The sequence below is a fragment of the Leptosomus discolor genome, chromosome 6 (assembly GCF_034619465.1).
Source record: "Leptosomus discolor isolate bLepDis1 chromosome 6, bLepDis1.hap2, whole genome shotgun sequence".
NCBI classification, from domain to species: Eukaryota; Metazoa; Chordata; class Aves; order Leptosomiformes; family Leptosomidae; genus Leptosomus; species Leptosomus discolor.
The window spans coordinates 48,955,857-48,978,930 of record NC_141396.1 but is presented as its reverse complement, the minus strand read 5'-3'; the positions used below and the strand labels follow the sequence as shown (position 1 = coordinate 48,978,930).

General features: G+C 39.5%; 1 protein-coding gene across 2 annotated transcripts in view; it reads right to left on the bottom strand.

Annotated features, from left to right (window-relative positions):
* MYO3A (myosin IIIA) overlaps nt 1-23,074 on the bottom strand; it is a 109,684-nt gene that overhangs the window by 8,560 nt on the left and 78,050 nt on the right. The window contains exons 22-32 of one of the 2 annotated variants that reach the window (XM_086466637.1): nt 22,240-22,319; nt 22,062-22,103; nt 21,551-21,628; nt 19,305-19,510; nt 17,057-17,168; nt 15,442-15,604; nt 14,698-14,784; nt 10,940-11,063; nt 9,733-9,874; nt 8,902-9,681; nt 7,358-7,496 (exon numbers count right to left, since the gene is read on the bottom strand). In XM_086466637.1, the coding sequence (XP_086322763.1) occupies nt 7,358-7,496; nt 8,902-9,681; nt 9,733-9,874; nt 10,940-11,063; nt 14,698-14,784; nt 15,442-15,604; nt 17,057-17,168; nt 19,305-19,510; nt 21,551-21,628; nt 22,062-22,103; nt 22,240-22,319 (1,953 nt within the window). The remainder of the gene's footprint in view (nt 1-7,357; nt 7,497-8,901; nt 9,682-9,732; nt 9,875-10,939; nt 11,064-14,697; nt 14,785-15,441; nt 15,605-17,056; nt 17,169-19,304; nt 19,511-21,550; nt 21,629-22,061; nt 22,104-22,239; nt 22,320-23,074) is intronic. The other variant, XM_086466638.1, reaches the window with a different exon arrangement.

The following is a 23,074-nucleotide window of genomic DNA, read 5'->3' as shown; positions in this document are numbered from 1 at the left end:
TTCAAAAGTTATATCAAAGATCATAACTGCATGAAAATCTGGAAAAAGAAAATGAAGCCAAAATGAGGGCTTTAGGAAAATCCCAAGGAAAAGGCTCTCATAATACCTAAAGATTTTTTATTGTTCTCCAAGAATTCATCACTATGTAAGCTGTTATGTTATTTAATTCATCACTGTCAAACACATAAAGTATTATCATATTCTAGATTACAATTATTCCAACGGAAATTACTTGTATACTTCTTGTGTATGTGCTATGCAAATAGGACTCCTCTTATATTCAAAAAATATAATTTTGACAATGATAAGAGTTTCAGTAAAAAACAGCTTTTCATCTTGGCTTATATGTTGTACACATGTATGAGCTATGCAGAAGAACTGCGGGGACAGAAACACAATGTTAGGGCAGGCAGCCTTCTAAGCTTGGACCTCCATCGTTCCTTTTTAAAATTACACAGAAGGCTGAAAACGCAATTCTGAATTTTGTCTCTGAATTACACAGTAAGTAAAAAATAGTTAGATGGGTTTAGCTCTGTTTGTTCCACCAGAAAGTGAACCCGTGATTTCCTTCTGCACTAATATTTGTGTGTTTGTTGCTACTGAAATAAAGCTGACGTGGTAGTTTCTTGTGTTGGGTAACTCACTGCAAAAAGTAAAATTTGCTTTTTTATTAGTCGCTGATAATTCCAGAAATCATTTACTTAGTAGACTTAAAGGTGGAAGGCAAATTAAATACCCAAGCCTAATAAATGGTGAGTTCGATGTACTTGTTTTCCAGATGGCCTATATCTTTCTGCAGTAGGCAATGAAACAGAAGAGTGTAAAATCATTTACTTATTAATAGGCCAACTACACTGCTTCTAGAGTCCATTACAAAGAAAAGCTTTTTATTGAAGCCCCATCTCTCCATAGTAAAATATCTTATAGCCTATTTTTCCTTAAGACTTCAAGTATCTGTAGTAAGATCTGGCCATGTGCTTTACATGTAGAAGGAAAACTGACGCTTTCTATCTAAGAAACATTTAAGTAGATAAGTTACAACATTGATGTAAAAACCATTCACAGCAGTAGCTGTCAAAGCACTTTGGAAATGTCGGGTTGGCACTATCATCCCTATCCTACTAGCAGGATAAATGAGATGCACAAGGCAAGACGTACCGAGACTTCCTTAAGATTATGTCCCAGCTAGTCACTAGCACAGGCAAGGAGCTGGACTGAAGAGCTGGGCTGAGACTCCCGGCTCTGCAGCCAGCCCATGTCCTGTAGTTATATCTACCTGAACAGGTGCTGTCAGTGCTGCCACACATTCCCATTCCTTAGAAGGAATGTGCAGGAGAAACTGGAAACAAAAACATTTGATACTACACAGACATACCTTTTTAAAGGTTTTTACCAAGAGGAAGATGGGTTGAACAAGTTGAAAGGAAGGATTTTCCTCAAACTGCCCAAGTGCATGCAGTCAGCACTCAGTGAAGAGAAAGAGGTTTTGCTCTTGTGACCTGAATGCTTTGCTTTTAAACCTCAACAGTGAATGTCAGCCATGCTGTAACCCATGCTCAGGAAGTTAAACCTCTCTTCTGTCCAAACCTGAAGCAGACTGTCAAAATATACATTCAATCAAGTAGTGATGGAAAGTTTAATAAAAGTTAAAGTCATTCCCTGTGAGAAGGAATGAATTACAGAGTTAAGGGTCAGTGAAGGGATGTGAACAGTGCAGCTGCCAGGTTACATTAAAGAAGGTTTAGTGAATCTAAGGAAAATTCTTTATTCCTATCAGTATCTCAGCTAACTTCTTTAACACTACCTCAAAGAATCCTACCTAAGTTGCACATTCACTCTTCGACTCCACGGTGTTCAGTTACAAGGTGTTACTACTTTCATACTCAGCCCTCACTAAAAGCTCCAAGCACATGAAAAAACAAGAAAACAGACAATGAAATTTAGGACCAGCTCATTTAATGTATGTGTATCTTGAGCACCACCATAAACTACAGAAACTGCAGAAAGCTGCATGTGCTTGAAACATTCAAGTATGAGCAAGAGATGCTTGAATAAAGATGAGTCAGTATTAACAGCCCTTTAGGTTGAACTATGTCTGCACATTCTGACACACAATGATAAGCTTGGAAGACAACAATCTCAAGTAATCAACTTCCATGGATGCTAATATAAATTAACATATGACTTACAACAGATTTTATCCTGAAGACTGGAGAAATAGTGTGGTTACAGCTGTGATAAGCATCTAAGTGATGAAGGGTCTCTATTTACTAGGCCACCTGGAGAAACAGATAAATCTGCCTTCAGGTCATTTAAGTGAAACGTTACACTTCTGATTCAGCGCTGTTCCGCATCTTACGGTGACAGAAGTGTAAAGCCAGGCTCAAAACACAGCAAGAAGAAAAACATGAGTAAGAGTAGTAATTGTATGGGTTTTGTAGATGGCCTTGGAAGTAATCAGAAAAATGCAACTGGAATTCCAGGACTTCACAATGAGAAGTGCACAGCTATTACTGCTTACAACATTTATGTGCATACCTTTTTACTGTCCTAATTGTACACAACGTGAAAATGTAATTACTCAGGTTTGGGATTTGTACATAGACAAGCACTTCTCTTCAGCATTCTGGTTAGTAATTTTTAGGTGTTTATTCACAGCATGTTTACCACAGCCAGATTTGGAAGTTATGGTTGATGGGTGCAAATTCTTAGCAATCTGGAAAAAAAACAACACATGGATTACTCTGGCACAGACCTAGAACTTCGCGATTGCACACAGCAGGAGTTGAGAATGTTTGATCTCTCATGCCTAAGTCCTGGCAGCCCCGCTGACGGAAGCAGTTTCAGTCTCTGTCTGACACTAATACTCTAATTTCTGAGAGTCTGGTGACCTGGGATTACTGCTATTTAAGAGAGGATGTTTAAGGAAAATGACTGTACTCCACTCCCGTGACCTCCCAAATCTTATGCTCTGCCATGGATCTGACCAACTCCCAAGACAGATCTTGTACGTCCTGGCTGCATTGTGTCCAAATGGCCACTCCAGTAGTTGAGAACCACCAGAGAGCAGAAGCGCTCAACTACCTTGCTTTACTCCAGCCCCACGCCTCAGTGCTCCCTGGCTGGCCACTCACTCACAAAGAAGACAGACCATCCAGTGAACGCAGCTTTGCTCACCCAGTGCTACACAGGCCTCCTTTTCCTTACAAAGGCTGCCCATGAAAAGCCCACAGTGCTGCAGCAGCCTACAGCAGGAGGAATCCTGGATGAAAACCCTGCCTATCTCACTGCTTCAGGTAGCTGAAAAGGTCCTCAGCTGCAGCAGAGTTCTTGGTACCACGTGAATTTCATTCTAAATATAGCAAATTCTCTTCCTGAGATTTTGTACTTGAACTGTCATTTAATACTTAGAAGGATGGGCACTGTTGTTCATCTGGAGACAAAAGAAAAAAAATTGCTCCTATAATGATCAAACTCCCCTCACTTCAGGCTTTGACCTCAAAAAACTTGACAGTGGCCATTTGTGCATCTATTCTGACAAGTCAGTAACCCAAGGCTCACTAGCGGTCCAAAGGTGCAGTCCTAGGATGCAGCCATTATGTTTAGCTGAAAGCATTTAGCAAGCAAATATAACCTACACAGAAATTCAAATCACAGGGAATATTGTTTAATCCAGAAACCTTATGCAGCTTGCTTTATGCATTTTTATAAATACAAATACATTCACTTAAGAACAACTTAACCTTGTGGATTTAAGATTCATTTAACCTTTTTGCTCATATGTTCTTTAAACTGCAGGCTTTGCATTCTTATTAAAATAAACAGTCTCGAAAATCTGAACATTTGTCACAGTATGTCATCTAGCAGTTCCACAGTGCCTTCCCTTTTGTGGGTAGCAATATAATAAAATATTTTATCAGAGGAACCAGTAAATTCTCAAACTGAACAATGGCCACCTACCCACAGATGAAGTCAGATGAGTATTCCTATCTGGCATACAGCTATAAAATACAATTCATGTATTATAGCTGTAAAATGACATATAAAACTAGTGCTGAGGAATAAGTGTAAATAAATTTAAATGACCAAAGTAATAACAAATAGGTAAATACTACATGATTTAAAGAACAGCTAAAGCTCAACAAGCCTTGCCTTCATAAGGATAGGACAGCAAAGATAGCCCTAGAGGGAAATCTACAGTAAAAGCATATCCTTCTGTAAATATGCATGTATAAATTGTATGGTAACACACACATAATATAGGCAAGAAGACAGGAAGCTTTCTCCCTGTGTAATAGACAGTGGATCACTCACATCTACCTGCTTTGCTTTAGCATCATAGTCTGCAGTACATTACCTCAAGTCTTCATTCTACGTAGTTATCTTACTACATTGCACACAGGAAGAAAGTACAATACCCAGAATAACCCCCATGCTGTAGACAGTACAACCTAAATAAGCTGAACACAGGTACATTTTTACTTAAGTATTCTCTAAGTTATTGCTTCTTAGTGAAAACGCACCTACTATTTCATTTGACATGAATTCAGCTTGTAAAGAGTAAAGCCTCCTGAGCTCTGTACTCACCTTGTCTACATTCCAACTTGCAGCAATTTAATCAAAATCAAAAGCATGTGTCTAGCATATTTATTTTGAAAAAAAAAATTTACTAAAATTCTGCATGAGCTATCTTGAAATAAGCATGCCTTGACCACAATGTATGTTTTAATCTATACGAATATGAGCATTCAGGACTCTTCTTGATGCTTCCTACTGTTTTAAAGTTATGATTGATATTGCTGACATTTTTTGTAAAAGGCCATTAGTCAAAAGAGCAAACTATCTACTTTTAGCGGTATCCAGGGCTAAACTGTAACAATTGCTCTATCACCTGATGACCTCTCACCAGCCCAATACCAACAAACAGATACAGAGTTACACTCAGCCAAATGACTGGCCAGTTGTCACAACTGACCAAAGAGCAGACCTTAGGGGAAGCCAGAAGAGGAGCAGGAGGAACCCCTCCAGGAGCTCTCTCTCCTCAGCAAACCTTCCCCCTTTATAATGACCATGACATGATGGGATGGGCTACCCCTGTAGCTCACTCAGGTCAGCTGCCCTGTCTGACTCCAAACTGCTGACAGCCTGTCTGCCATGGCTGGGCTGGGATTCTGTCCCAGCCAAAGCAGGACACAAACATTCAATTTTTGCACCCAGAAGAGAAAGAGAAAAAAGGGCAAAAATTATTCTGATGCTATTAATTACAACTTTCTTACAGATTTTCCCTGATGCACAAGAGCTAAGTGCTGTCATGTCACACATACAGACATTTGTCAGGAGAAAACAAAGAAAAATAAATCCTCCTTTAGCTAAGACCACATGACTTCAGCTTGTAAAAAAAATCTTAGTTCCTTTTATTTATTAAAATGAGGTCAAAGACCTGGTCTCTTGTGCGACTCAACAACTGTTTCAGTGTTATCTTAAAAAGCATTTTGATTTGGTTCAAAGAAGTGTATGACATTTTTCACAACAGTGTTCAAAAGGATACAACATAGCACTTCCACACACTTTACCATTGCAAAACTGCTGTATTATGACACCACAGAGATTTAAAGCAGCGGGACATTTTCAGAGATAAAGGGAAGTGAAGTTGCTGACTGGTCACCACGTTAAGCGGGATTGCATGCACAGGTGACAAACCCTGGCATCCTTTTGCCTCCTGTAGAGCTACTTAATTTACAGCAATGTGAAGGGTAGACTTTGCTCCATTTTGCACATAGCATTAACATACTGGTACATTTTCATCTGGTTCAGTTGTGTAAGCAATGAGATCTTCAACTGATAAAACAGGGATTTGTGTATTCCCTTTCCCTCTCTCTACCTCTCTTCTCTAGCTTCTGTAGGAAAATATGTAAGAACCAAGAATTATTTTCCAAAGCATGCATTTTTAATTCCTCAGGTTTATCTCCTAAAAAATCTGCAGCATTTAACAGAGAACTCAGTACAAACCCATTAATGACAATCACAAACATTGCTCTGTCTTTAATTAAAGATCATACCACTTAGTTTTCTATTTCACATTTGTTTTCTCTTGCAGACTTTGGTCTTGAAAACAGGCTGAACTACATAGATTATCTACCAGCAGCCAGTTTACACTTGGAGGTTTAACTTTTGTAAACACCCAGCCCTCATTTTAGCAGCTTGCCTATTTGAGGACTGCAAAGCAGGGATGAAGTACTTTTAGGATCTATTCAGTGTAGCCATGGGAATGGAAAGAAGTTTCAGCATATACGACAGCTGAATTCAGAATGTTATAGTGAAAATAGTACAATTAGCTCTGGGCAGTGAGGGACAGTCCTGGATCTGATCACAGCTCTGCAGAGGTGAGCAGAGATCTTCCTCAGAGGCAGTGCAGTGGCATGGGCTGGCACAAGCCCCTCTGCAGAAATGGAGACCCACCCAGACATCTGCCATGTTTGCCCTCATCTTCCTCTACATCTGCAGCCCAAGACACAGGCTGACGAAATCCCCTGTTACGTCTATGCCAACTGCAGAGGCTCAAGCAGCTCAGTCAGCTTTGTGGACCTCTCTGCTTACTCTTAGTGATCTGCATGCTCTGAATCCCATGTCTTCCACCTTACTCTCCCAATACTTCTCCCCACTGCCACCTAACCTGCTCCAAGCCTGCTTTCATTTTGGAAATCTCACCCATGTTAGCTGCAATTTAAATAACTTTGGAGTGTATTTTCAGGAGTAATGTCCTCTTAAGTATGTGAGTCAAATGGATGCAAATTATTAATAAATTTACTTGTAATTTTAAGGACATACCCACCAACATGGGTAGGAGCTACAAGTTTTGATAGCCTCAGTTGCATTTGTGGATAGCTAAAACTTTACTTAGCATATACGTGACAAACTATAGTAAATTATTTGACATAGTACCTAAAAAAATACTTTGTTTTTAAAACATGGTCCCATATTTTACCAATAGCACACACAGCTGAGCAACATATGAGTAAAAAAAGAGCCAACGTGGAAATTTTACCAAATAAAAGGATTCCTAAAGATGCTATGTCTAGGTCTCACAATGATTCATTCACTAATCTTAATCATTACTGAAACAAAGTTTCAAGAAAAATGGTAAATATGTAACCAGGCTTGGATATTTCTCTGGTAGCTATGTTCCAGGTATGTACTGATATGGGGCTTAGGATAAAAACATACAGTCTGAGTTATATGACAAGCCAGAGCTAACTCATCTACTAGTTCCCTGGTGTTTAAAAACATGACTAAGAGTCACTTCTTGACAAATCTGTTTACAAATGAAAATTCTGCTAACAGTAAGGTTCAACATTACCTGACTGACAAACATGAGTAGAAAGTCGACCACTAGCTTGCTTATCTTTGGACAGCATCACGGGTCTCAACTGATGTGACAATATCATTTCATTCAATTTTTGCTGCAATGCTAAGTAGTCTTCAGATAATTTTGATATCTGAAAAATATAACACAGGATTTTATATTATTATATAAATAAGTATAAATGTCTCAAGGTAATCAAAGGTAAAACAATGGACTAGCAATTTAATTTAAAAGGTATTGCTTCACTCACTGCAGTGTAGATGCCTACCACATTTGCCTCCCCATCCCGCTTAAAAAGGAAGAAAAAACAGAAGAAAGACACGTATGAAACTCCACACTGCAGTCCAGTCCTGCAGCTACTTCACATCGGTTCACACATATGAGCAGCCAGTGACTTGGTGATGCAAAATAGCTTCTACAGCTGTAGGCATACTTCTCTGCACATGTGTTAGTCCCTGACATTGACACAGCAACTTTTAGTTTAATTTACAGAGACATCTCACAAGTGTACTGAATTAAGGGCCTTGCCTGGTAAACGCACATTTCAACAAAGACAAAGCTTCTACATTTAACCTATACCCTGTTAAAACTAACAATTTTTTGCCAGTGCTCTTTGTCTTTCCCTCCTTCCTCAAAAAGGTATTTTCTCCTGCAGCCCAAAATACGCATTTGTATAGAATTAGTGAATCATTAGGTTGTAATAGACCTCTCAAATCATCAAGTCCAACCATTGACCTAACACCACCATGCCCACTAAACCATGTCCCGAAGTGCCATATCTAGATGTTTTTTGAACACCTCCAGGGACGGTGACTCCACCACTTCCCTGGGCAGCCTGTTCCAAGTTTGACCACTCTTTCGGTAAAGAAATTTTTCCTAATGTCCAATCTAAACCTCCCCCGGAGCAACTTAAGGCCATTTTCCCTTGTCTTATCCCTTGTAACTTGGGAGAAGAGACTGACATCCACCTCACTACGACCTCCTCTCAGGTAGTTGTAGAGAGCGATAAGGTCTCCCCTCAGCCTTCTCTTCTCCAGACTAAACAACCCCAGTTCCCTCAGCCACTCCTCATCAGACCTGTCATCCAGACCCTTCACCAGCTTCGTTGCCCTTCTCCGGAAATGCTCCAGCACCTCAGTGTCTTTCTTGGAGTTAGGGGCCCAAAACTGCACACAGGATTTGAGGTGCGGCCTCACCAGTGCCGAGTACAGGGGCACAATCACCTCCCTGCTCCTGCTGGCCACACTATTGCTGATACAAGCCAGGATGCTGTTGGCTGCCTTGGCCACCTGGGCACACTGCCGGCTCACGTTTAGCCGGCTGTTGACCAGCACTGCCAGGTCCTTTTCTGCTGGGCAGCTTTCCAGCCACTCGTCCCCAAGCCTGTAGCGCTGTTGTGACCAATTGACTCATTACAAAATCTTAGTCTTAGTTTAGAAAGTAAAATCTTGGTGCCACGGCAGCCAGTAAAATAACTTAGCCATTCTGTCACTGCTCAGAGTATTATGCTCAACACACATAGCTTACAACCTTCTTACCTGCCGTGAGAAGGCTGCCAAATCACAAGCCTCTTTCTCTGAGTCTCCCTTCAGTGTCTTGGAGTCCTCAGCCTCCATACTGGTGCTTTCCCTATCTTTTGTGTTCTGGGGATCATTATTTTGAATGTATACTGTTTCTGTTGTCTCCTTTATAGTTTTCTCTTGACTTTTGCAAGGTAGTTTCCCTTCTTTTCTGAGTTGTCCCCTCCTTCTGTAACCCCGGAAACTGCTCTGAATAACCACTGCTGCCTTCTCTTTGTCTTCTGAACCTTGTTTTACCACCTCAACTTGCTTCCGTGAGCCTCTTATTGACTCTTTTCTTATAATGCCTTTACATCCTGTAGGCATCACTGCTTCATGTTTCAGGCGGTTTCTTTCCACATCCTTGTCAGTCCTGGGCTGGACCACAGCAGATTCTTGATTTTGTCCATCTGCACTGACTGTGTCTTGATTATCGTGCTCCTGCTGGGGACTAGGTTCAGCTGTGATTTTGACAGATTTGCTGGACAACTCTTCCAAAGAGGCCTGTTCTTCACCCTCACCATGTTCTACTGCAGGGTTCTGCTTCACAGAATCTCCCTCTCCTTCAGTAGATGTTTTCTGTTGCTCTCGTACATTCCTTGTGTCACTGTACCCAGAGCACTCGCTATCAGTAGCATCATTAGTTTCACCTTGAGTCTCCTCGTTTGCTGCTTCTTCCAATGTATCACTTTGAGCTGGCTGCAGTTGTGCTTCAAGGAATTCCACAGCAGATAATTCTTCCTCTGCTATTTTTTTGTGCTGTTCCTTTATTTTTTTACGTACTCTGTAGCCTCTGTAATGGCTCTGAACAATGACAACTGCTTCTTCTTCTGTTTTAGGAAGGGCACTCTTCACTCCAGCTGGACTTTCCTCATTATCTTGAAAGTCTTCATCCCTTTCCTTCTCACTAATGGATGCCACATTTTCCGTTTGTTTCTTTCTAAGTGATTCCCTGAATAGAATAGAATTTTGGGCAAAAATTATAGCTGAAGGAGGTGAAGGATAGTCACAACTTTACAGCTACCTTTGGTGCTGTTTGTGACTGGAATTAAAGATAGCAAAGCAATCTCTGTCTTTCTGATGACTATTATTTCTTAAAGTGAAAAGGAACATCCCTGTTCTTCAAGGAAAATTGCTAGGGGGACAATCTAGCCTGCATGAGGGCTGATAAAACAGCAAAGGATTAATTTAAATGTTAACAAAAACATAAGGCCGAAACTTTTTAGCACCTCAAATATGTATAAATACACACAATCATAAATGTATTAATGAAAGAAAACTGACTCAGGTCACATTAGGAATGCAAAAAGAATGATCCTGGCTATATGTCTAGGTCAAATTTAAAAGATCTAGTCCCTAAACTGTCTTTGTTACTATCAATAAAACTTCAGTGCTAGGTGAAATCGGTCACCCTCTTTTTTCCCTCTGAAAGAGTCTGAACTGCTTCACAAGTGTTTTCCACCTCTCTGGACTAGTCTCCACTTAGTTAAATGCTCTCATTGAAAAAACCATGGTGATGAGCAAAGTGCTACTAGCTCCATTTCAGAGACCGGGACTACAACTGCATTGCAAAGATATTTAGAATGTGATTCACCTCACCTAACTTTTAGCTGTTTGACCTGAGCCAGACATCTGGGTTCCTGCTGTCATCACCTATGCTTGTCTCAAACAGTGACTTAAGATGAGAAGGACAGTTCCTTGCAGATGTCTGTTTCTTGCTCTTGTCTGAGCATTTTTAATGATGAGCTAGTTCCAAAAAGAGACTCATCTACAGATCGCATTAACGTTACAGGTAAGCACAATATTGTCCGTCTTTCCCCTGAATATGCCTTTATTCCTTTGGCTTAAAAACATGAGAAAATTGGCTAGTGGCATTAAAAACCTTCACATAAATGCACATTTCCTCTGCATAAATATCTAGAATAATCCTAATTTGCTTCACTTTTAGCTTACATTGCTCTTCTTCAGCTGAAAAGGGACACATTTGATCAACGTAAGAGATAGGAAATAACACTACCTCCTCCTTTCGAAGATCTTCCTTTCTTTATATCCCCTGTAGTGAGACTGAATTGTTATTGCTGCTTTGTTTCTTGTCTCAGTTAGTTCTTTTCTCTTCTTCCTGAGTAAGTATCCTCTGGCAACTGATACAAATTGTAATACAAAACAACCTTAGGCAACAAGCAATGGGTGTCCCACACATTCCACAGAGTCAAATTAAACAAAACCCAGCAAGGAAATATGGACCAGGGTGGTTATTATGATTACATTTCATCTGAAATTATTGTCACACAAAACTTTTTTGAGATTTCAGAAAGTTGTACCCATTCTACATGAGAATACAAACAAGCTCTTTCTTCTTTTATTGGACTAAAGAAAATGCAGGAAGATGCAGAATGAAGCAGAAGCATAGTGCTATAGAAGTATCTCTAGAACACAGTGCTCTTCACGTACCTGCTTCACCTGATTCAGGCAATTGATTTGACTCAGTCTTTCATTTCCCTGGGAAATGCCTGATTATCAGGCTACAGAGATTACCAGGCTCTCTTCTGGCACAGGCTTGGAATTAGCTGGACATTCAATAGATCAGAGAAAAACTGAAAATTTTATAGCTCAGCAGTTACAGAAGACTTAGCTCATGCTCCTTTTGCAAAGACTCGTTATTCAAATTGAAAAATCTCAGCATGAAAGATGTGCTAAGCTCCATGGCAACCAGGTGCACTGTGGCAAGGGTACATGCTGCTTGTGCTTTGTGGGAGGCACAAGTTCAAGTTTCTGGTCTGAAGCAGGATGAATAAGGACTCAAACATGGGTCTTTCCTGAGACATGTAGGTGCTGACTAGTCACTGGGGGCTTGACACAATTGCTGGCACATAGTATCTAGTACCATCTGAACTGCTCCAGGATAGCCAGTGCATCTACCTGGAGCTGGCAGAAAAAGCAAGACAGACCTGACTTTCTGGAGAGAGAAAGTTGGATATACCACATGAAATAAAGCTGGAAGCCAGGCAAGATAACCTAGGGCATCTCAAATGACACTAGATACCAATAAGCAGACAAATGAGCTGAGCATTTGGTAGTTTTGAATAAAATGAATCGAACTCTAGGCTTTGCCGACTGTAAGAGGAGTTTACACACCTTTAGGTCACCTTTAGACATCTACACTGAAGAGTCTTAATCAGGAACTGAATTGCATTCAGAATGTAAAAATTCCTAAACTTGCAAATATTTTTCTAATGGGAACTGGCACAGTCTCCACAGTGCTGTGATTTGGACAAGTCTGCATTCCAGGGATTCAGTGCAAATCCACTAATCCTTGGCAAAATAAAAAGAACATAGTGCTTTGTCAAATTATTTCTGTTGAACTCTAATTCCAAATGCAGTACCAAGACTATGAGGATAGAGGATTCAGGTGATTAAAATACCCTGAGGAGATGATAGATGTGGGAGCTCTTGCTACAACTCTGCTGGGGGCATTTTGCATCACAGGGAAAGTCAAGCTCACTTAAGAATGGGGAAGGAGCATAAGCAGTCTATTCTAACAAGTTCATATTACTTCGTGCTAGGTTTTATTTGCTTTAGCATTCTGTACTCATAATTTAGACCAACTTGGGCTCCACTAGATGCAGTGGTTCAGTGTAAGAAGCACTGTATAAAAGGGACACAAATTACATCTTGATAATTTGATATAGGGTAAAGAAACCCAAATACTTATTTGGAAGCGACACAATTGTTTTTTATACTGCAGTCTGACAGGGCCTTAGAAAAGTGCAAATTGTAAAGCACTTGGAAAAATTCTAGAGTTTCTTGGACTTCTGAGCCAATCCTCATTCCATTTTCATACAAAAGCAACTCAACAAAAGTTATTTTGAAATAAATGAAGTTACACTGTCAATGGACACGCCAATATAAACTGTCTGGTCTTTTTAGACTCATTCTGGTTCACCTTTGAAGTTTCCTGAGAACTTTGTTATGAGAGAGTAGCTGTTCAAACTGTAGGAGGAGTTTCATATTGCTTTAGAAATAAAGGTGGTGGTGGTGGGGGGACTGAGAGAGCTAAGTAAAAATGGACTTCCATTTTGTTCTGGCTTCTTGTGCACTGAAAAAAGTTGAAATGAAACTGCACACAGGACAGAAAAGGTGGACAACAAGAAACAATGGGGAGATCAACAAACAGAGCAAAGTAGTAAATACAAACTTTTGCATTTGCTATATCAGGACACAATTATATCCTAATATAATTGTGTCCTGTATTCAGCTGGGATTTTCTTCCTAGTAGCTGGTACAGTGCTGTGTTTTGGATTTAGTGCAAGAATAACGTTCACAATATACTGATGTTTTATTTGTTGCTAAGTAGCACGCATCCTCAGTTAAGGATTTTTCAGTTTCCCATGCTCTGCCAGTAAGCAGGTGCACAAGAAGCTGGGAGGGGGCAGGCCAGGACAGCCGACCCGAACTAGTCAAAGGGATAGTCTAGCCCTAGAACGTCATGCTTAGTATATACACTGGGGGGAGTTGGCCAGAAGGGGCAGATCGCTGCTCAAGCATTGGTCAGAGAGTGGTGAGCAGTTGCATTGTGCATCACTTGTCTTTTCTTGCATTTTATTTATCCCTCTTTTTGTTATATTCCTTTTCATCATCATTATTATTATTATTATTATTATTATTATTATTATTATTATTATTTATTTTGGTTTAGTTCTTATCTCAACTGATGAGTTTTACCTTTTTTTCTGATTGTCCTCCCCATTCCACTGGGAGGGGGGAGGAGTGGGTAAGCAGCTGCATGGTGTTCAGTTGCTGGCTCAGTTTAAACCACGACAAATTGACAACTTTTGGATGTATAATTATTTTTGGCACGTCAATGGATTTTATTCTGGTTTTAGATTGTTTTCTACACTGGTGAAGCTTTACCAGCTACAGTGAAGTGCTCTTGAGTACACACTAACATTGACTCAGTGCAATTAACAGATGCATCTGACAATGATTAAAACCAGCACTGGTGTTGATATATACTCATGAAGGCGTAGCTGAAGTAGCTGAAATCTAGATAGCATGGGTACTGGCAGCACGAGCTTATATTTGGGGTGGCCACCTTTGCAATTGCTCAAAGTGCTGTGCAGATTTGTGCCAGCTGTTTTCAGACCTGTGCCTTTACTTGTACTGCTGCTGATTTCAGAGCTGCCTAGACTACATCTGGCTCAGGGACATCTCTGTAGGGATGGGGGAGACAGAAATAAAGAGAGGAAAAAGGGATGTCACATAGCATACATCTGGGTCCAAGGTGATTATTGCTGCAAAAGGGAAGGCATATTTTGCTAGGCTGGATTGAGTGATGGCAAAAAAAGAATCAGAGACATGAGTGAAATTACAGGTTGTAGTCTTCTCAAACATAACTATTACTGATATGTAACAAAACCTATTCCTAATAGAACAGCATGCACACAAACAACACAGGCAGACAGTGTCATATGGGGCTTCAACAACACCAGCTGTAATACTTAGACATATCAGACTAGGAGTGAGAAGGCTTGCCAAGGCATTTAACCAGCCCACTTCACAGCTGTGGAAAATGCCTCTAAGTCACTTCGAGGTACAGGTGATGGAATATATTAACCCATTTCAACCACTGTGTATAGGCATATAATGGATAAATTATACCTCGAAATAAGTAAATGAACATAGTCAATCAGTGTAGCTAGGCAATAGCAAAGAATCTGGATCAACGTATTGTGTATGGATAGCACATTAAAAGCCACAGAAGCAAACAGTTCTTACTTGCTTGAAGTTTAGTAATATATTCTTCCACCTTTTTATTCCGTTTTGCATTTGTGTATTCTTTACGAGCAACAAAACCCCTGTAAGCTGAAAAGAGATGTCAAAAATTAAGTAATCCAGTAGGTACACAAGTACTATAAGAATAAAAACATTCTGGAAGGAATTACAGACCTCTATTAAAATATTCATAAATATTTTGCAGGCTTTAGCTTTCAAAAGAAATGGCAAACATGCACAAGCAGTAAATCTACATAAAACCTGTTTTCTGGTGAGTAAAGTTATTATGAATGAAATGAATACAAACCACAAAAGAATCAGAATGTAAAATAAGATGATGTTTCAAATATATTAAAAATTTCAGTTGATGTCTCCATCAACAGTGTAATTTGTCTTATTATCTAGGGCAGCTAATACGTGTTATTTTCATTATTATTATATTATACAACCTTGTCAGAGCACGCCAGAATATTATTAATAACAGTATCATCTGTGCAATCACATCCTTCCATTGTTAAAATCGCCTTTTAAATGTAACATTGATAAATGTAACTTCAGTAAAGAGATTGTCATAACCTGGTTAAAAGAAATTTTTCTTCATAAGCACAGATATCACCAAGTACAAGATATTTTGTCAAATGTATCAGCAGGAAAACATCAAAATCCACACCCAGCATGCACATCCATCTATCAACCGTATGCTCATACTAGCTTTAAGTAAAATGTTAAATCTTTTAAAGCTATTACCTGACTGTATTTTAATAGCACTTTGTTCCCTTTGTTCCTTTATCTTTTTGTATCTCCTTGAACCCAGCCATCCTCTTACACAAGCTTGAATCAAAATAATCATGTCAACTGTCTCCTTCCGCATTAAATTTAGCTGTTCCACGTGATAGTATTTGAGGAATACCTTAAAAAGATCAGGCAGACAAGCAAAAGTTTTAGTTACCCTCCCAGGCCCTGCATTCACTCAATCCATTTAACATCAACACGAGTTACAAGTTGGTTTCAAACGACGAACATACTCTTTAGCTGTAATACCTAAAGGATCATTCTTGTTAAAGGCAGCATTTTGATTGTTTAGAGTATTAGTTTACCTTATTCTCCCATTCAAAATCTTTTGTCAGTTCTTGCTTATTCATGCGAAGATGTTCTAAAGTCCCAGTGCAAAACTTCAGTCTGTAACTATAAATCTGTTTTCAAACCTATGAGGCTGACTCTTTAGCTACCCTCACAAATCTGATGTATGTTACCTAAACGTGATCCAAATCTGGAACCTTCAACCTCTCTGCTTTCCAGTTTTAAATCTAATGCATTTTTTATTCACTAAATTGTTTTTATCAAGCATGAAGCTCATATAACACCTGAAAAACTGGTCTAGCACAAGGGATACAAACACATTCCTGGTGTGTATTAGGATAAAATAAAATGTGTAGAAAGAGCTTGTGCAATTAAGACAATAATTGCAGAATTCCTCTGATCTTTGGTCACTCATTGGTACAGACACAGGTTAACCCTAATTAAAGTAAATGTACGCTACAGATCTTACTTTTGGCTCCATGTTGTTGATTAGCCTGACTAAGACAGCAGAGGGAAATAAAGGTTGAGGAGGAGGTAACTTCATGGTTTCTGTCCCACCTATCCAGGAAGCTGTCTCAGAAGAAAAACAATTGTTTCTTCTATACTGAGGTGATTTTAAATAGTTTAGGATGCACCCCTTTATCCATATCCTTCCTGGGCACTTCTGTTACATTAGCAAACAGAGAGACTTGGTGCAGTGCTTGTCTGATGCTTCTTTTCTCTGGAAGATCTGCTGAGATCTGCCAGTTGGGGGTGGGTGGGTGCCCTTCTCTGGCACACTGGGAAGACTAGTGAGCTAGACCCAAAAGCAAGAGTATGGGTACAGATATGGTTTCTCTTATAACAAAGTCTTCCCCCTACTTCACATATATGGGATCATCCTCCTATCTCTTCCCCCAGAGTCAGCAAAGTCTGCCACAGAGGCCTCAGGCTGGAAAGCCAAAACCTTTTCTTCTCCCTTTGCAAGTCTGATTGCTCCATGAAAGCTTGGACTAAGCTTACTGGGATCCTTACCACCACATTTTTTGAAAGAAAATCAAGCAGTGTTGTTGTCATGTACTGCTTTGCACTGTGGCCTCACTAAAGCTGACCAGAATTTTAACACTTTACAGGGTCAGGATTTCAGCCAGATATCAGGGAACAGTACCCAGCAAAGGGTGGGTTTTTTTTAAACCAACAGAGACCAAGAGCTACCCCAACCAAACAGGTGAGAAAACAAATTGCTTAGTAAGTTAACAATGGCATACTGTAATAATGCAGATACAGTATACTAAAAAATTACTTTTGTTTTCCCAAGAACCCAGTTGTCAAGGTGGGCTTTTTCCAAGATGGCAGCACAGGTTTCGGGACTGACTGGAGGATCATCATTTGTTTTGTAACAGATGAGGTAATACCTAAAGACAAATATAAGATTCTTTATTCCATTAATAACAAGCTATAGATGCAAATACATATAAACCATTCATTGAAATAATAAAAACAGTTGCATGAAAGAAAACATAGCACTGAAAAAATCAAAAAAGCATATGAAAGAAATTGCTGTGATTTATATGCAGTACTGAGAAACTCAATCAAAACTGGATGAGTAACATATTGCACACCTTGGAGTGTTGTTTGATTCTATTACCAACACCAGAAGACTTTCAAAAAATGTGCAACCCGAGTAGAGTTGTGCACCAGTTCTTTGTTGCCCTGGCTCTCTGCATTCTATAAAAGTGATTTCAGTGGCAAAACAAAAATATTTTTAAAGCTTTTCTGCCTAAATTATCTTATTTCATATATAGAAATGTCATGAAAATTTCATAACTTATCTTAAGTGCTAGACCATCTACCTTTGAGACAGTTAACATAATGTGAGATGCATCCCAGCTCTTGTTACCTGCTTGGATCCAGCTTTGCAGGTCCTTTGGAACATATAGATGCTGTTATGACATATCATATGTAAGCATTTAATCTGGCAAACACATTACTCAGAATTAATTCTGACTAGGAAAAGAGGTCATGATGCTCACACATAAAAATTACCCATAACATACCAGCTCAGCTGCTGCATAGGAAGGTTCTTGTGTGTTCCAGGACTTTACAAAATGCTCCATAACAAAATGAACCATATCTATCTCGGTGTTTTTTTTTTTTTTTTTTTTTTTTAATTCAGGAAAATTACATGCATTATATTTGTTTCCTGACAGTACATTCTGCTTTTTTCTTGTTATTCAGTCTTTATACACAAAGCTTGGGTTGTACCAACTTTAAATAACGGTAACCATTTCCTCATGGAATAATAAAAAAGAGACAATGTTGATAACTGCATTATCACCAATTCCTCCAGCTCCTTTTCTTTTTTTTTTACTACACAATGAATTGGCTTATTTTTATTCTGACAAAATAATTTTGCCATTATCCCAGTCTACCCATAATCTCAACTACTGGAAAAAAAAAAAAAAAGACATGGAGATAGATACTTAACAAAAATCCCTTTTTGTCTGAGGGCCATATCCTCAGTGCTGGAGATCTGCACAGCCTCTCTGCAATCAGGGCCACACTCTCTGGCGAGCTACCCCATTATGTTCACTGCTTTCTTCCTTTTACCTGAACAGTAACATTTTTTTATAAAAAGCAGTGACCAAAAGCCACAGCACATCTTGGTGCACTGGTAACTACCTCTTCTCATGCTGTACCCTTCCAAAACCAGTAATAGTCCCAGGACTAGTCTTTCCAGAAGCAGTGCTATAAAAATATCACTTTGTCCTTCTTCTCTCTCCTCATGCACCTGCAGCACTCTGCTGCTAGCTCTCTGTTTCTGGTGCACTATTACTTTTAAGTGCTTCTGTCTGAATGCGTGTTGCTTCCTTCTTCCCAGTTGTTATCTCTGTTCCACAAATCTCACTTCTGATTGAGGCAAATACTCAGAGTCTTTATTTGTAAGAGAGAAGTACAGATTAAGTGCTCGGGATTAATTTTTTGGGGCGGAGGAAGACGAGATAGTTAAAGGAATTATAAAATCATAGTGAGTTCATTACTCTTCTTCTTAACAAGTGACTAATACTTAAAAATTGTATTTTAAACAAAACTATGCAATGAATGAACTCCTCGGCCCTAGATTAGCAATACCAAATTATCATCTACCCTGTACAAGCAGATGCTGCACAGCGCTGAACGTCAGGAGCTAAAGAAACTGTGGTACTCCTTGGATTCTGTTGCTTCAAATTCTCAGCTTTAATTTGAAGCATTACATTTCTAAAACTCAAGTCTTTGAAGAAAACTTGCAGATTATAAGCAAGACAATTTTTACCCAAATGCATAGGGAACCTGAAACAATCATCCTGAGATGCATCACCTTCCCCTTCCAGTCCAATACAGGTCACTAATCTTGTGCCTGAACTACTCTCTGTCATCCAGTCTCTAATCTTTGTCACAGGAAATGTCTTTGTATTCTTTCTTTAAAGACCATGCCAAAGACGCTGCTGATGCTTAGCAAACACTGGGCAGCAATGACAGGAGACAAAAAGTCTTCTTCACACAAATGTTACCGTTTTATGAAGTTGGCGAACAGTATACGGTGTGAATAACCCTGTCTTCGAATTCTCGCTGTCTCCAGAATTCCCGTGTAACGCAGTTGAACCAAAACTTTTTCTTTATCAAACTTGTTTGCCTGCCGGTCGTTGTTTGGCTTGATGCACCTGACAAAATGAGGCTGGCCGACGACCATTTTGGATAACAAATCCATCAGCGAATACTGTAAAAAAGTAACAAGATATCTGCCACCAGGATATTTATAAAACTTGTATATAGGTCCATGTGTAGCTGAAATTTTATTTCATATGATCAGAATCATGTCCAAACCCATTTACATTTCAGCAAGCTGGTACTTTAGTGGTAAATGAAGTAAATGGCCCAACAACAATTCTAGTTTTGGTGAGATCTCTAAGTCACTAGTGTATAATACTTGAGAGAGACACTGATTCCAAATGGATGTACCAAATTCCACCCAGAACATTCTCACAATATATGTCTAGCATATGATAGAAACTCTCCTTACACTTATTTGCTTCTCTTGGAGCCTTTTTAGGTAATTACAGCCCACTTTTTCTTTTCCTTGTTGTCATCTGTTTGAAGATCTTTATTCACCCAGAGCGTAAATCATCCATCTATGGGTGGGAAGTGGAAGAGCGGCAAGCCAGTAAATACTGCCATCCCTTCATTAGACTAGAGGAAACTAAGGCCACCCCAGATGTGGGGTTGCTTAAACTGCTCTGGCCTAGTACATCCTGTTCATTGTATAGGCTGATGGTGATACTATAGTTGCCCTGCCAAGAAGAAACTTTTGAGGATGGCAAAACTAGAAGTACACAAAATCACAATCGCAAAGTTGCACTTTTCCCACCTACCAGGGTACCAAGCTAGTAGAGGGGATGCAGTTTGTAGCTCCCCATGCCAACTGAGATGAATCTGGCTGTAAACAACCTTGACTGGTGTTTTGCAAAATTGCTTTATGGGAGGATCTTATTAAAACACAAATGAAGAGGCTCATTCCTCAAGATTCAACCTGACTCAACAGAAAGAGGCAGCCAGGAGGTAATACAGTTCAGCAGTACATTGGATACAGGAAACTAGTGTAGGACGTCAAGAGCCATATGTTTCCTATTAAAATGTGCAATTCCATTCTGGACAGACGCTGCACCATGCAGCAAAGTGCTTAATTAGCTTCATCACTAGTGTGCCAACTGAACACAAACAAGTAAGACACACTAATGGATAATTTTTTTTTCCACTCAGTCTGAGGTGGCTGATGCTTTTCTCAAGCACCCATAGTTTTCTGTGTACGAGTAAACCAGTGGGGCTGAAGCTGAATCTTCATTTAAGAGCATTAGCTAGCATGATCTGAGCAGAGCTTTCCACTACAGAAAATAATAACAGAAAAGTGTAAATATAATTAACTCATTTGCAGCCTCTGATGCTAGGTGCACTGGTAATGCACTGAACCACAGACATTAGGTTTGAATGAGAGTTAATAATTTTTTCCATCTAGAACTTTAAAATGTCATGCAGCTTTGAGCTGCCATGATACCTAAGCTGAAATTATCCTTTGCAGTCCACAAAGCTGTGCAACTGTATCTACTAAACAGAGATCTTGCTCCTTACTGCACTCTGTCATAGATGTAAACTCTTACGGGTCATGAACATCATCTCAGCCATCTTTATGCTGATGACTAAATAAGAGTTGGAAATTCAGAGCTGAGCCCAAGCAAAGCAATTCTGTGCATCACTTTGGAGGAAAGAATGCTCTTCATAGCTATTTTCTATTGCAGGACCAGCAGCACAGCCAGTGCCTGGGAAGGTCAAGAGCACTGCTGAAGGAGCCACAGGGACGGACTCAGGACAGCCTCTGAGCAGCGATCATCAAGATCTTTCTCTGGAGCTCCTGCTTCAAATTAAGTTTGCCCTCTTGCTTCTTAAACTCTTAAAGAAATGCTATACCACTGATGTCCAACCTCCCTTTATGTCCCTTGGTAGAAAAGCAAGCAAGTGAAAGATTAATATCACTCTCGTACATCATCATGACAGAAATGTGGCTGGGTAATCAAGTGCAATTAAAGATGAAACACCACATTCTCCTCTAGATATTTGTACTGCACAGACTGCTGCACCATATATGTAGTTCACAAACTCTAAATGGATCACTGTTGACTCTAAGTCAACAGGTGCATTTCAACAGGTGAAAGAATAAACATTCATGCTACTCTAGAAAAATTTATTAAAAAATCTGATCTCTTACTCTAAAATAAGAAGCAACTGTCTGTGTTTTCATGCTGGTTGTCTCTCTTGGATGATGTCCAGTATCTCCTGCTTCATTCTATAGAGATGAAGAAAGAAAACTATACTTTTTATCTCTGTTGAGCCACAACAGAGCAGCCCTCAGAGAAAATAATTGGTTAAAAAAAAAGTATTCTAAACAGAAAAAGTTACAGCACGATCACTAGCACAAATCAGTTACACCAGTACGTTACATTACTTTGCCACACAATACACAAACGTTCACACACAGAGGACACAATTTGATAATGGAGCATCTAAATAGCTGCCACAAATAACCTGGCAATGTCTGAGGTCCTGTCTGTTATTTCATCATCACTGTTATTTGGTAGTTCTCTAAGGAACTTGACTATACTCCACACCAATATTTTAATTTCTCTTTTTTGAAACAATACAGCTGGGAAATAATATTTTTTTCCCCTGAAGTTGTTATAAAACTATAGCCAGAAAGAAGAGAAATGTTAGGTTTTTACCTCACGGAAGGAATATGAATTGCACAACACAAAGATATCCAGCTAAACAGAAAAAGAAAATAGGAGAGGGAGAAAAACCAAGGAAGGGGTTATTTGCTTACTCTTAGTACCAATGACAGTATTGCCTTTCTAGTTTAAATTACAGTTCAATGCAGAATCACAAAGTGAGTTTTATTACCTTTGTATGACTGATTGATTTCTGGGGGGTCCACATTTGGTAACTGATTGTAGTTTTGCTTTTAGTGTGTGCCAGGTTACCTGTGGGAAGATGAAAGAAAGCAACCTACCAAAATGCTTACATGTCATCAAAACTAAAAACTATGCTGAACCACCATATTCATGACCCCAGTGTAACCATAAGATTATAAAGGTCGTTGACTTTTTCGGAGTATGTCCTCATTTCCCCTTCTACCCTTGGGTTGGACCAAGCTCTGAAGAAGCTGGATGAAGATGGAACACGGGCTGAATTTTCCTCCTTTAGCACTTATGTCACCTACTAGAGCAAAAAAATTAACAGACTGCTGGAGAAGGTAAGAAAGATACATCTTAGAGCATCCATGTGTTTTTACCCTAAGGATGTTATTGTGCTATTCTAGTTCTAAGGCTACCTATATACTAGTAAAAAAAAAAAGTGCTAGCACCCTTCTCTGGCCCTGAGGGCAAGTGACATGGCATGACTCAAGTCTATACAGCTAAACTCTGTAATTCACTACTCTTTTAACTTTGTGGTAAAAATAAGGTTGTATCTTTCCACAGAGCTTGTTGGAAACCATTACTGGCCTATGCTTTCTCTTGAAGGGTGCACAGGTACTTCTGGGAGACTGCCAGCTGACATGGTCCAAAACTGTCCCAGGGAGGCATCCTAACAATTAGTCAGAATGGGCAGTCCTGTGAGAGTGTTTCAGCTACCTTTCACTGGCCCTGTTTGGTTTACTAGCATAGACATAGTCTTAAGACTCTAACCTTGGAACTCTTAATCAAGTAATGCCTTTATCAAAATGATTTGAAGGACT